This window comes from Pyrus communis, chromosome 3, assembly GCF_963583255.1.
Source record: "Pyrus communis chromosome 3, drPyrComm1.1, whole genome shotgun sequence".
Taxonomy (NCBI): Eukaryota; Viridiplantae; Streptophyta; class Magnoliopsida; order Rosales; family Rosaceae; genus Pyrus; species Pyrus communis.
In genome coordinates, this window is record NC_084805.1 from 18,434,891 (window position 1) to 18,447,782 (window position 12,892).

Below are 12,892 nucleotides of genomic sequence, written 5' to 3' on the forward strand. Positions count from 1 at the left end.
TAAAGACACATCAAATCCGTTGATGGCTATCAACTTGCCAAAAGTTGAAACAAGGGTAATCAAACCTACCAAATTTGGTTTGGCTAGCCCGGTGCAAACGGCGCCGGTAAAGGCTTATCAAATCCGTTGATAGTTGGCAGTTTACTAAAAACTGTAATGACGATCGTGGTAATAGACCTACATGCAATGAAAAGAATACAAGCAAGGAGAGAAGCAGAGCTCCGAGAAGAATACGATGCTCGCATCAGGAAATTACAGATAGAACTTATAGTGGTCATTCTGATCACTATAAGCATTCATTTTTTGGTATGGCTTCTAACAAAATGTTGAAGAGGTCAGTATCGGAAGGAGACTTGAAGAAGCTCAAAGAAAGGATAGAGCCTGTGCAGAAGTTTCAATGGTTCGAGGAAATGCAAAGAAGGAGCAAAGATCTGCAAGTAAGAGAGCTCGTCTGGAGGTTAAACCATGAAAGATATATGGTTCGGCAGGTCCAGTTGAAGAATATGCGGATACAAGAAAGGCTAAAAGAAGCAGAAAAGATGAGAGATTTGATAGTCAAAGGCCATAAAAGCCATGAAAGAGATCTTGAAGAAGAGATAAAGATGCTTCGAAAGCAGAACGAGGTGCTTCGACTGGTGAGTAGGAGAACCCTTGACGATACAAGATATAACTTGCCCATAATGCCGACAGAATGGCAGATGCCATGAATACTGAAGAAAGGATGCTGAAGGAGCTCGAAGAACAAATGGGAGATATCGGGAATTATGCCTGGTATAATAATTTATTGCAACAGCCAGTATGCGATCAGGTCAGAGAGCTCGCCAGCCGGATAAATGCTGAGAAGATGAAGACGAGGAAGCTGTACCTCCAGCTTTATAAAATGAAGAAAAGAATAAGTGAACTAGAAAATGGAGTACTAGAAGCATGAATAATTTCCTCATTTCTAGTGACTTCAAAGATAATGAGATTCCTTGGGAGGAAAATAATGTATCCCAGGTTTCTTATGAAGAATTTCCAAAAGAAGCAGTTCAGGAGAAGCCAAACTGGGAGGATCCTCAGTGGAAAAATCTGTCCTCTGATGGATATCAAAAGTACCAGTATAAGGTAAAAATGTCTCCGCCCGCCTGGGCAACCAATGTTGATACGGCTCTTGATCCAGTCCAGCCAACTGGATGGGAAGACGAAGAGGAGATGGCCAGCCAGCTACTACAGAGGCCTTGGTTTAAAAAGATAATTGAAGGAAGCATAGCTAAATATGTCAAGGCCATGGGAGAAAGAATATGGAAGCTGTCACAGCGGCTAGGAGAAGCTGAGGCCCGAATAAACGAACTAGAAGAGCAGAATCAGAGAGTGCTAGCTAAGATCGCTGAGCAATGGAGGAAGCACTAGCCAGACAAGATTCAAGGATCCAAGAACTTCAGGGCAAGATAAGTTTGCTCGAGAATCAAGTACACCAGAAGACGGGAGAAGTAGAAAGTCTCGTCCAAAGGATGGAAGAAAGGAGAAACGAAACAATTAACTATTATGGACAGATGGCTACAGGCAAGGTTTGGGAAGGACAAGAGGCCTTGGATGAGAAAATAAAAGATCAATCTGAGGAGATAAGGCGGCTCGAGGAAGAGGTCCAGTTCCTAAAAGGAAAATAAATGGAGAAGATGCTGACAGAGCAACAAGAGACGATACGAGAACTCCGAGGCAAGGTGGCGTTTTGTGAAGAAATTCTGAGACAACGCCAAGAATCTGTGGAACGAGTACAAAGGTGGCAAGATAATTTCTGGAAATGGGAAGAGGAGAAGCGGAGTCAAATGTTTGATAAAGATAGGGAATTGGAAACCCAAAGACGGCTAATCCAGTTTCAAGATAATGAGATAAAAGAGGTCAAAGCCCAGATTAATCAGCTCAGGGAAGATCAGTGCAATCCTCATTAATGGGGGAGAGAGAGGTCTTGCTAAAGAAAGTTGAAGATCTCAGAGGGGAACTCCGACAACTATACCTACAGATACATAGGCTCATCCAAGATAAAAAGGGGTCAACTCTATATAAAGATAATTCCGCTGACCTTCTCGGTCCAAATAACAAAGAGATAATAGAAGAAAAGAATAAACCGAGGGGTACCGACTTGGTATCAGAGCCAGGTTTCGATCCTGGGACCTGTGCTTTTCAATTTCAAAAACCAAAATAAAGAATGAGGTCAGTTTCAAAAATTATTTATGGTAAAAACCCAAAAAAATAATAATAAATCATGAGCGCTTGAATCAATTTCCTAAATTCTCTTTTCCGTTTAGGAAAAGCTCTTCTTTTTCATTAAAAAAGAAGGCCCAAATATGAAGAAGAATTAGATATCCCGAGTCCAATTTTAAGATTTGGTTACCATACGAATACCCCGACCTACAACCCGATCCGAATGAGGCGCAACAAAGATTTGCACCGAAACACCGCCTCCCGTAGCAGAACGACTCCGAAATTCTGGCGTTGAAGGCTGAAGAGAGCTCAGGCGAAGCACGAACAAGAACAAAAGCAAATTTCACGGATTTCATTACAATCATGGCTTCCGACGATCCCAAAGCCGTAGAAGCAGAGCCGCCGCTGTCGTCTTGGAAGGAGCGCATCGTCTTCCCCACTCTCCTAGCTGGGATTCTCGGCGGAGGAGCTGGGTTGTTCTCCAAGCATCGAAAAGTCATGGGTCTCCCGACCAGTTGCGCTACCTATGCTGCCAATTTTGCCATAGTTACCGCTTGTTACTGCGGTAAATTTCATTGCTTTGTTCTGAAATTTTGTTCTCTGGCTTCTGATTTATGTACCCATTTGGTTTTATTGGTTCGTGTTTGTTAAAATGTCTGAGAGGGAAAGCTGGATGGAGAGGCAGTGGCGGAAATGTAATGGGTTTGTTTGGATTTGGCAGGGGCTCGTGAATATGTGCGAGTAACTCGAAAAACTGGACCTGATGATCTGGTGAACTCTGCAATTGCTGGGTTTGGTACTGGTGCCATTCTCGGGCGTCTTCAGGGTGAGATTCCTTCAATCTGTATCTTCTGTATGTTTGAGGAAGAATGACTTTGGTGTAATCAGATTGTGTACACTTTTATTGTTTGTGATCGAAGCAATGTGATGGGTAATAGCTGAAATTTCCAATGCCTTTCGACCTCTCGGCTCGTGGCTTGGACTTGTGTCATTCATTTGTAGTGGGTTGGGGGTCTACATGTCTAACCTGGGTTCATCTGGGAGCACGTAATATGTTTTGGCTATTAGGATTTACTTTGGCTTGGAAAGATTTCATGAGTTCGGTTTACTGATGCGAGCTCAATTGCAGAGCTATAAGTTATGTAGTCTGCTTAGAAGAACTGGAAATTTTTTGATTCGAATGAAGCTCGGATATTGCTTAACCAGGACTCTGGACTTATTTCCAGAAGTAGAGAATCCATCCACTGCCAGCTTTAAGCAGGACATCAATAATCGAGAGAGAGACATGTTCGTTTAAGGTCTTGAGTTATTGGGTGGGGCTTGCTGTATGTCGAGCAATTACAGTATACTCACAGTAGCTTTACTCTCGGATTTCCCCTCCCAGGCGTTGGGCATCCTTTAAATCTGAAAAGCCCAAATCTACTAAGTCTCTCAAACCTCCTGAACCATCAGCACAAACGTCTCAACTCACAAGCTGCGTTGCTAAACTTGTAGTTGCTAGCATATTTGTTAATTGTCTGCCTTATTGTTCATACTACTTTGAAATCATCCCTCTTGCCATATGTGGTTTAACTGTTTTGTTCATTGGTTTATAGGTGGTAAAATTGGTGCTGTCCGCTACTCAATCATCTTTACTGTTGTTGGGACAACTGTGGATTATGCTACAATTAGAATAAGACCTGTGTTAAAAAGCTACAAGGAATCTATGCTTGGGAGTAATGACGGTTCACAGAAGAATGACGGTTGGCTGAAAATGCCTGACTGGTCTCCTATCAAAGTACTTGATGAGGAAGCCCTTGCTGCAAAACAGGCTCGTGAACAAAAGGTGCATGCACAGAGGGTAGCACTTGGTAACCTAACCAAAGAAGAGTCCTAAAATTTTGTGGCATGTATCTTGAACTCTCATATATGTCAATAATAAGGTTTCGGGGCATGCTTCCTTGAGTTTTAGTTGCCTTTGTGTTTGCCATTGTATCTCCCGCTTTAGGGATGAATTTTCAATTTCTACTTGTATGTAGAAGATAGAAATAGGAAAGGAGATTATGGACTTTCGGAATCAAACATACACATTTCTTGGCCAAGTGTTTGCACTCTCTACCATGGATGCCGTCTATTCGTTACCCTAAAGTGATAGCAGTAATGTTTTTGCAACTCTTGGCTTCCAAGGAGAACAACTTACAATGAAGAGATTCACCACCATTGTCGCGTTTTGGTCCACTAATGAATTGCCATGTGAAGGAAAACTTACAAATTGTAAAAATGTTTTAAAAAACGCACCTAGGCGGCTTTGGTGGCGGGGCGACCATGAAAGTGTCTATGCCCAATAGGAGTAGGATTAAACTCGCCTAGATGGCTAGATGTGGTCGAGACGCGCTTGAGGTGTTCGATTGGGGCTCCTTTTTTTCAATTTGCCGAAATCTAAATTTTTTTTAGTTGAAATCTAAAATTTTTTTAGTGCAGAGCCAGTTGCACTTCGAAGAAGATGAAAAAGACGACGTCGTTGTGAGTGGTGTTTTTGTTTTTTTGTTGACTTTTCATTTTGTTTATACTTCTTTTTCTTTTTAAACTAACCCACTTTTGCAGATAGTTGTTACTCGACCATATTCCTTTATGTTAGACTTTTTATTTTTAATATTATTTTATATATCTCAAAAATTGAAAATAAGGCATTTCTATGAAAGCATCTTATAAATTCTTTTCTTAAAAAATGTGATTGGCTTGTTTTTATTAATTTTTTTGTAACGTTATTATTCTTTACTTAAAAAAAACATCATATTATTCTTGTTTTTCTCTTTTAAGACTATGTGGGTCTTGTGAGGCAACCTCACCCTTGAAGGCTTTCACCTAGGGCAGGCTATCCATGAAACACCTCGTCTACATTTTTGCCTTTTAAAACATTGCATTGTAATGCATTTTGGACTAGAATGATGAACCTCTTTCATGCAAGTTCTCTTGTCCAAGGCAATGTTTCTGCTCCTTTGTTTTCTCATTAAAGAAAGGAACCTTTTGGCAGATACAGAACTTCAGTGAGATTTTACTTTTACAGGTTTGCGTCTGGCCCCTCCCTACCACTAAGAGCAACTCCAGCGTGGGAGCCCTCCCCCCAGGCTATTCACTATTCAATCCACCTAATGAACAGTAACTGCCTTTTGCATCTTTACCGTTGCACTTGAATAGCCCTGTCAATAAGTAATAAAATAATAGTATTTTTTTAATTTAAAAAATAATAGTATTTTTGTATTTATAAAATAATAATATTTTTTTTCAGAAAACTTGTCTTCACCGTGGACGAAGAGGGAAGCGATTGAGAGCTCTGCCGAGCTCCCATATGAGGAGGAGGGAGATGGAGAAGAACAAGGTTAAATCGAATCCGACACCGATGGAGAACCAAGCCCTGAGAATCCGGCAATGGGTCTTGCCGAAATGGAAGAGGCGTTGGTTGAAAACCCAAAATTTGAAGTTGCAGTAGCAGCAGGAGACGGTGGTCACCGGAGGAGGAAGCGGCGGAGATGAGTTTGCAGGGGAGTTTGCAGGAGACGGTGGTCACGGGAGGAGGAAGCAGCAGAGATCCGTTCTCGTCACCGGCACAGTCGGTTTCGTCGGAACCCACGTCTCCGTGGCCCTAAAAAAGCGTGGAGACATTGTCCTGATGTCAGCCCACATCAGATTACCTTCAGGCGCTCGGGTCGGCACGAATCGATGGGCCTGGTGCTCGAGCCTGCTCGAGCTCCCTCGCCAGCCAACGCTGGACTTCCTCCCTCAGGCAATCCAACCCTGTTCCGGAGCCCGTCCCTCGAGCAAGAGCTCCCGCTGGAGCTGCTCTAATGATCACTCAGCTCACCATTTTCTTGTGTTTAATCAGACCCCGAAACGGAAAACCCAAATACCACACCACATTACAAATTGCAACATTTTGGGTCTCCCGCTGAGGGGCCTCTTGGCCAAAAGCGAAAGAAACGCTATCCCTCTGTTTCTTTTTTTGCACCCCATCACCACAGGAAAAGGGACGCGGGGAGGTAAGAAAGGGGATCCTACCAAATTGTTCCAACCTACGATAATAAGCTCATGAACTTAGTCTTACTTCACCGTGAAGAAACAAAAGAAGACTTACATCTCCAAGTTTAACACAGACGTAGCTCGCTAGCTTGGCATGAATGTATCCCTAGATTGAAGCAATTTTGTTGATGTTATATAAAGCAAAATGATATAAAGTGAATGGCTGATGTTGCAATCGGCATTCATTAATGGAAAAAAAAAATACAATTTTATCCAGGGATAAATAGTATTGTTGCTACCAATCATGTACAGAAAATGTCATTGCAAAACAGCCCATATCATTGCCAATCGTTTTACATCTCTTACCTAGCAGGGGTCTAAAAGCTCATATTGCTGCTCGAAACTCACAACAATTGTACAAATTTTGGCAACCGGAAACTCACTTGCCTGATAAACTACATTGTAAACAATCAGCATCAAGGAAGGTCCATCTCATGTCTTATAATTTTATGAAAGCAGAGAGACGAGAGATACAAACTCCAGTGTTACCCGGCCCTTGGACCTTGTGTTGATGACAAAGTGTTCGGGGTATTTTCTTAGCAGCATAAGCAAGCCGTACCATGGTTTCCCTTTTGACTCTGGACCAGGCCATTCCTCAGAAGTGAGATACCTCCTCACTCGAGTGTGATGCCAGATGCTGCTATACTGCTCCACCAACTGAACAAAAATGATATGGAGTAAGGCAGAGAAAACCAAGGTTCCAACATCACAGAACTACAATAAATAAAACTGGAATAAGCTATACATGTGCATAATCATGCAAAGCGAAACTAAATTATGCTGAACATGAATAACTAGGGATGTGTTTCTATGTTGCCGATGACTACAGATAACTGTAGCATCCATCACAGATGAGACTAAATAGTGGAATAGCCAATGCTCTATGAGCTTTTAAGTCGGAGCATATGGCGTTGAACCCACATTTTTTATTTTGATCTGAGCACAATAACAAAAATCAAGCAAAAGTGCAGTTGAAGATTGGACAATAACTAGGGATAGCATCGAAGGTTATTACCAAATAATTTGCTCATTAGAATATGTCAATACTAACCTCATTATGAAGTTTCTCCATAGGCATCCATTCTCCTGGACCGCAAAGATCGGAGAGCACAGTAGCAACAGATGACACAACATCCTTTTCCTCCAAATGCAGAAGTTGCTGATTGTCAGTGTCTCGATCAACCCTGGACCTTCCATCTCCTTTCTTCTCTGCAGAAATCGAAGATAAAATTATGGCATAGATAGAACATAACAATAGTTTCAGTTTATAATTTAAAATGTATTTGCAGGGAGTTTCCTAATTAAACATCTTAAAAGGAATAAGAGAACAATTGTCAACGCATGCCAAAATTAGGGAGGAAAGAAATATCTTCAGTATCATCCTAAGCAGCAAACATCAACCCTATCACTAATGCCCACGTAATCCTATTCCTGGCGAAGTACCAATAGCGCAACCTAGAAAGACAACGCTAACACTGACATAAAAAAAGCCGCCAAAGAATGTACGGGTCACAGATGGAGATCGAGCTGAAGAAATGTCTTTGAATCTATGGCTTGGCTTGATTCCTCTGAAGAAATGGAATACACCAGTTCTTGATCATCAGAGAAATAAGTTGGCTGATTATCTAACATAAACCACATCCAACCACAACTACACACAATCCATTCCCCCGAAAACCAAAAATAATTAAGACAAAAACTACTCTGATAAGGAACCAATGAAACCAGTAGTGCCACAAAAGTTCAGATAATCTCAATAATACAGGATAGTATTCAGGATTAGTGCAGTTCCCAAAGAAAAACAATTTGAATGCTTTCAAAACAATCTCCTAAAGCTGTAAAACAAACAGAATAAATGCACCTCGTAATCCTTTTCTACACAAAGGCGGATAGATCCGTCGAAATTCAAGCTGAAATTCGAACTCAACACTAAACCTAAATATGTGATTCGAAACACTTGACAATGCCATTATTCACATAATTCAAAAAACACAATTTTCATATTCCAATTGCCATATCAACATCAATGTCCATCAATTTAATAATTTCTAGGTAAGAGAGAGAAGCTAGAACAGGGGAAAAAAACTAACCCAAAGCTCCAGCCTTGCCTGAACCAGAACCCGATCCGCCACCATACCCAAATCCCTCATACCCTTCTCTCCTCATCTTCTTCCCACTCCCACTGCCCCCACCAACATCCTCCTCGTCATCATACTCCTCCTCATACAACTCCCTCCCCCTCCCCTTCTTCCCAATCGGCCCAGCACCGGAACCCGAATGATACCCGTAATGAGCCGGGCCCACGGGGCTCGGCACCACTGGCACCGAGGCGGGGTAATGCCTGGGACCCACAGGACCACCGAGAATGCTCCTCACCGGCAACAGAAAGTAAAACTCCTTATCTCCGATCTGAAGAAGATCCTGCGAGTCCAGCTTGACCGGCGGGTTCCCGGGTAGGTGGAGCACACCCTCCACGAGGCAGCCGTTCTTGCCGAGGACCTCGAGCGCGAATCGACGCCGCGTGAAGTCGTAGAAAATTCGCGCATGGTGGCGCGAAATGTTCATGCCGCCGCCGAGGCTGGAGAGGTCGACGTCCACCGTCGATTTCTTGGAGTTCCGGCCCAGGATTATGGAGTAAGTCTGCATGTAGTACTCGAAGTCTTCGCCTTGAAGCTTCGCGAACCCCGCCTCCACATCAGTGCCGCCCGCCGCCATTGAAATTTTTACAGATTGCGGTTCGGAGAAGAAACTGATATAATTACCCCAAATCCCAATCGGGTTCGGTCTATGGGGCAAACTGTGGAATTTTATTAAGTTCAGGGGCCAAAATAGAAATAAAGACAAAGTATTCCCTATTCACTTCTTTCACCCCAAATGTCAATTTTTCGTTATCCTCATAATTTGCCCCTTTGGAGTCCTTTTAGGGTTTACCCTCTCAATTTTCTCTGCTCCCCGCCTGCCCTAAACGAACACCTTGGTCTCAGTCGCTCTTCTGCTTCGTCTCTGTCACAAAATTCACTGTAATTCTTTCTACCCATCTCGAATTAATTCAATTTTTTGCTAAAAATCCTTGCTTTCTTTCAATTTTCTGTCAATTTTGATGCGAAATTTCTTTCTTTCACATATTTGTCAGCTTTTTCTGTTCAATTACTTTCTAATCTGAAGTGAGAATTTGTACTTTTTTTTTGGGGTAGGGGGACTAAAGGTATCATTTATCAGATTTTGGTGCAGTAGATGCTCTTAGCTTTTTGTTTGGGATCTCATATGATCCATGGCTTCTAACAAATGTTTGATTTAGGGTCCGCTCTTGATTGTTGATAGAATTTGTAGTAAGTCTGCCTGATGATGTTGGGAAATTGCGCAAGGGCTTTGAGATCCAGGTTATAACCATTTACGTGGACTGGAACACTGAAAAGATAACTATGATCTATCCCTTCTGATGGCTCAAAGTTTACATTTTTACTGCCCATATGCATACATAAACGGGAACTTTTACGAAAAGCTCCCTTATTCACTTTAACGAAAAATCATATTTTTACGCTAAAAAGTCAATTTTGGTATTATTCATTTTACTATTTATTTTGATCTTATCGTTAAAACTTAAAGTTTTCAATTTATTTTCATTCGTTTTCCTGCATAAATTTATGTGTTTTCGTCACCCGTCTCGTTCTGGCTTGACTGTTGAACATGGGAGAGATTGAACTGTTTCAGATTTTCACTTAAATTTGTGCTTCAGTGGGAGTGAGGAAGTTATTGAACGATTCTCGTTCTGCCTTGAACTTTTTGCATTTTCTACCTAATAGGTCATGGGATCGACTACTAGTTGTAGTAGATAAATCTCCTTAGTGTAGTGATGGGGGAGGGGAGGGCTACTGGATAAGGAAAAGTAAAGACGTTGGATTTAAAGGAATTATGTTTTTTGAGCATTTACTGGTAGAAAATACCTGGCCAAGCATGATTGAATCAGGTAGTTTGCTCTGAGGTCTAATTAGAAGATGCAGCATGATCTATGTTTTGTTCACGGTGGTTTATTTTCTTAAGTCACTATTGTTTGATTTGTTGCATTCATGTAACATCGTTTTTTCTTTTCCTTCTTTTGAGGCAGCCTGTAGCAAAAATCAAATAGAATGGCTTACGTTATATTTTTCTTTTGCTCTGAAATTTTATTTACGGTTAAAGTAGCTACCAATTTCTCTTCAATTGATTGCTCATGTAAAGCATATGGTTTCACCGTTAATACATTACACTTACGAATCAACTCGCAGATGTGCATTGCCTTGTGTGCTTGGTCATGAATTTGTTGTTGTTTTCATGCATGAATTTGAAAGACATTATAATATCTCAAGTAAGCACATCACAGGGCTTGCCTTTGTTTCTTTTCACTTATGTTATTTGTAACTTGCAGAGGAGTGGGAACTATTTAGTATAAATCAATGAAGCATATTGTGAAAATTCTGACATTGTTGGTGGCCATCTCTGCCTTGTGGATTGGTCTCTTACAGACGTCTATTATCCCACGTAGTCATACTTGGTTGGTGAGTTATTTCATCTGTTTACTACGGTCGGTTTACGTTACTGTTTATACTCTTCATGTTATATTATGCTTACTGTACTCTGTTTTATCCTCTTCCCAGCTACCAATATATTTCATTGTGTCTCTAGGATGCTATGGCCTGCTAATGGTCGGAGTTGGTCTCATGCAATTTCCGACTTGTCCTCAAGAAGCAGTACTGTTGCAGCAGGTAGATTACATTTTCTATTTATTTTCTGCCCAGTTTACTTCGCTAAATGATACTTTGGTTAATCGCTCTCTCTTTCTCTCTGTGCTATTTATTACACACCTCTCACCTTTTACATTTATATATGTTTGTCTTTAGAAAAAAAAAAAAAACTTTGAACTAAAACATGTTCTAAACTCGTATTTCTAACCGATGTTATATCCATTAGGACATAGCTGAGGCCAAGGATTTTTTAAAGCAGAAAGGGGTCGATGTGGGTGGCTGTGATTGATTCTGCACTCGGAGTACTCCCTCTTCTGTGTTTGGATACGAAGAAAAGACCAAATTTAGTATAGAATCCTTTGAACTCCGCTCGTTCTTGCAGAGATATGGTGGATGACTCCATGACACACCTTATTGTTTCCGACTTACGGAAAATTAGAGTTTTTAACTTGCCAGGTTTTACTGGGTTAAAGCAATGAACAACGCCTTGGGAGTTTCTAACTTATAGCTTCAAAGAAAAAGCCATTGAATTGTGGGAAGTAGAGAGAACTTTTGGAAAGTGTACATCTCACCGTTGATCAATTCCTGTCTGTTTGTGTCTGGGATGAAATGTTTATTTTTGTTCTTTCAGTACCAAGTATAGAAGTTTTTTGTCGAGTGGGACAATGTTTGGAAGTTGACTTCTATTTTCCTTTCTTTTCCTCGTTTATATTTGACGAGCGGAAATTAAACCCAGCAAGTCCAATTTTTCTTCGATATTTCAGACGACTCAATATTCGGAAAATCAAGGGTCAAATATGGAATTGACTTGTCAATTTAATGGATATAAAGCTGGAGAATTTCTACGGATTTCTAGTAAAAGCATTTCTAACAGATTCTGTGACTGGGGCTTCACGTTGCATGCGCTTGATGTTGGTACTAGTGATTTACAAGAAGAATAAAGGTCAAAGTAGTTTTTCTCTGTTCTTTTGCCATGCATTCATCACATTGTATGAAGAATAAAGTTCAAAGTTGCTCTTCTTTGTCCTTTTTCTTTTCCTTTTAACCTTCTAGATGTCTACTAAACATTAGTCTAGTAGTACAATAAAATTCAGTTTGAATTTCTAATGAAATCATTTCTAACAAAAAAAAATCACTTAAGCAATTTAACCCTTATTAAAGAACAATGTTTGGCTACTCAAGAATGAGTAAAACCTTATATTCAAAATTCTTCATGTTTGAATTACAAATGTTTGTGCTTATGATCAGAACTGTTCGTATTATAAATCACTCTGCATAAAATGAATTAAAACTAAAGTTGTTTAGTCAATCTATTTTAGCAATTACATAGACGGTCCGTAATAGCTTTTACGAATTTTGTTCATCTGTTTTTATACAGTTCGATGATTAAACGATCTTAATTTTAATTAATTTTTTGCAAAAACTATATTTATAGAATTATTTATAATATGAATGATTATAATCATAAACACGAAATTTTATCCATTAACAACGAGCAGTTTTGAATTAAAATATAGGTCATCGTCAAAATAATATATCATATGATAAATTATTGTGTAATGCGACATCTTCACATGATCAGATGGGCCCAGGGTGGTGACCTCACAGATGAAACCCATCACTTCACTTTGACTGTAACTTCCTATGAAATATTACTTTTTTTTATAATGCCAAAATCATTTTAAAATTACATAAAGAAAAAGCGACCCAAATAAATGTTTGATTAGTACTAATTAAAATTCATAAACTTTTCTTGCAAGTTCGAATGCAGAGTCTCAGTACGAAACAAACGTCCCTTCTTTACTACCAAATAGTTACAAAATGTTTATATGTCATAAACAACTAATATTAATACAATGTAGATGCACGTTTACAAAAAGGAACGCTTGTATAGAGATTTTTTGTTAGTAAATGATTACTAATTCTTTGTGTAA

At 40.1% G+C, this 12,892-nt stretch overlaps 4 protein-coding genes across 4 annotated transcripts; 3 read left to right on the forward strand and 1 right to left on the reverse strand.

The window, feature by feature from the left end:
• The first annotated feature begins 323 nt into the window (after positions 1-323).
• On the forward strand, positions 324-1,389 carry LOC137728348 (uncharacterized). The gene is made up of 3 exons (XM_068467160.1): positions 324-635; positions 794-861; positions 948-1,389. The coding sequence occupies exons 1-3, from the start codon at positions 324-326 to the stop codon at positions 1,387-1,389; spliced, it is 822 nt and encodes a 273-aa protein (XP_068323261.1).
• A 1,006-nt stretch (positions 1,390-2,395) lies between these two features.
• LOC137729667 (uncharacterized) lies at positions 2,396-4,262 on the forward strand. Its single transcript, XM_068468670.1, has 3 exons — positions 2,396-2,746; positions 2,903-3,007; positions 3,777-4,262. The coding sequence occupies exons 1-3, from the start codon at positions 2,545-2,547 to the stop codon at positions 4,055-4,057; spliced, it is 588 nt and encodes a 195-aa protein (XP_068324771.1). The 5' UTR covers positions 2,396-2,544; the 3' UTR covers positions 4,058-4,262.
• A 2,168-nt stretch (positions 4,263-6,430) lies between these two features.
• On the reverse strand, positions 6,431-8,999 carry LOC137729825 (FHA domain-containing protein FHA2). The gene is made up of 3 exons (XM_068468867.1): positions 8,328-8,999; positions 7,289-7,446; positions 6,431-6,894 (listed from the first exon to the last, which is right to left on the reverse strand). The coding sequence occupies exons 1-3, from the start codon at positions 8,950-8,952 to the stop codon at positions 6,685-6,687; spliced, it is 993 nt and encodes a 330-aa protein (XP_068324968.1). The 5' UTR covers positions 8,953-8,999; the 3' UTR covers positions 6,431-6,684.
• Positions 9,000-9,125: 126 nt separating this feature from the next.
• On the forward strand, positions 9,126-11,736 carry LOC137729826 (dolichol-phosphate mannose synthase subunit 3-like). Its single transcript, XM_068468868.1, has 4 exons — positions 9,126-9,257; positions 10,643-10,772; positions 10,872-10,979; positions 11,185-11,736. Exons 2-4 carry the CDS (start codon positions 10,671-10,673, stop codon positions 11,245-11,247), a joined length of 273 nt encoding a protein of 90 aa, XP_068324969.1. The 5' UTR covers positions 9,126-9,257; positions 10,643-10,670; the 3' UTR covers positions 11,248-11,736.
• The last annotated feature ends 1,156 nt before the right edge of the window (positions 11,737-12,892 follow it).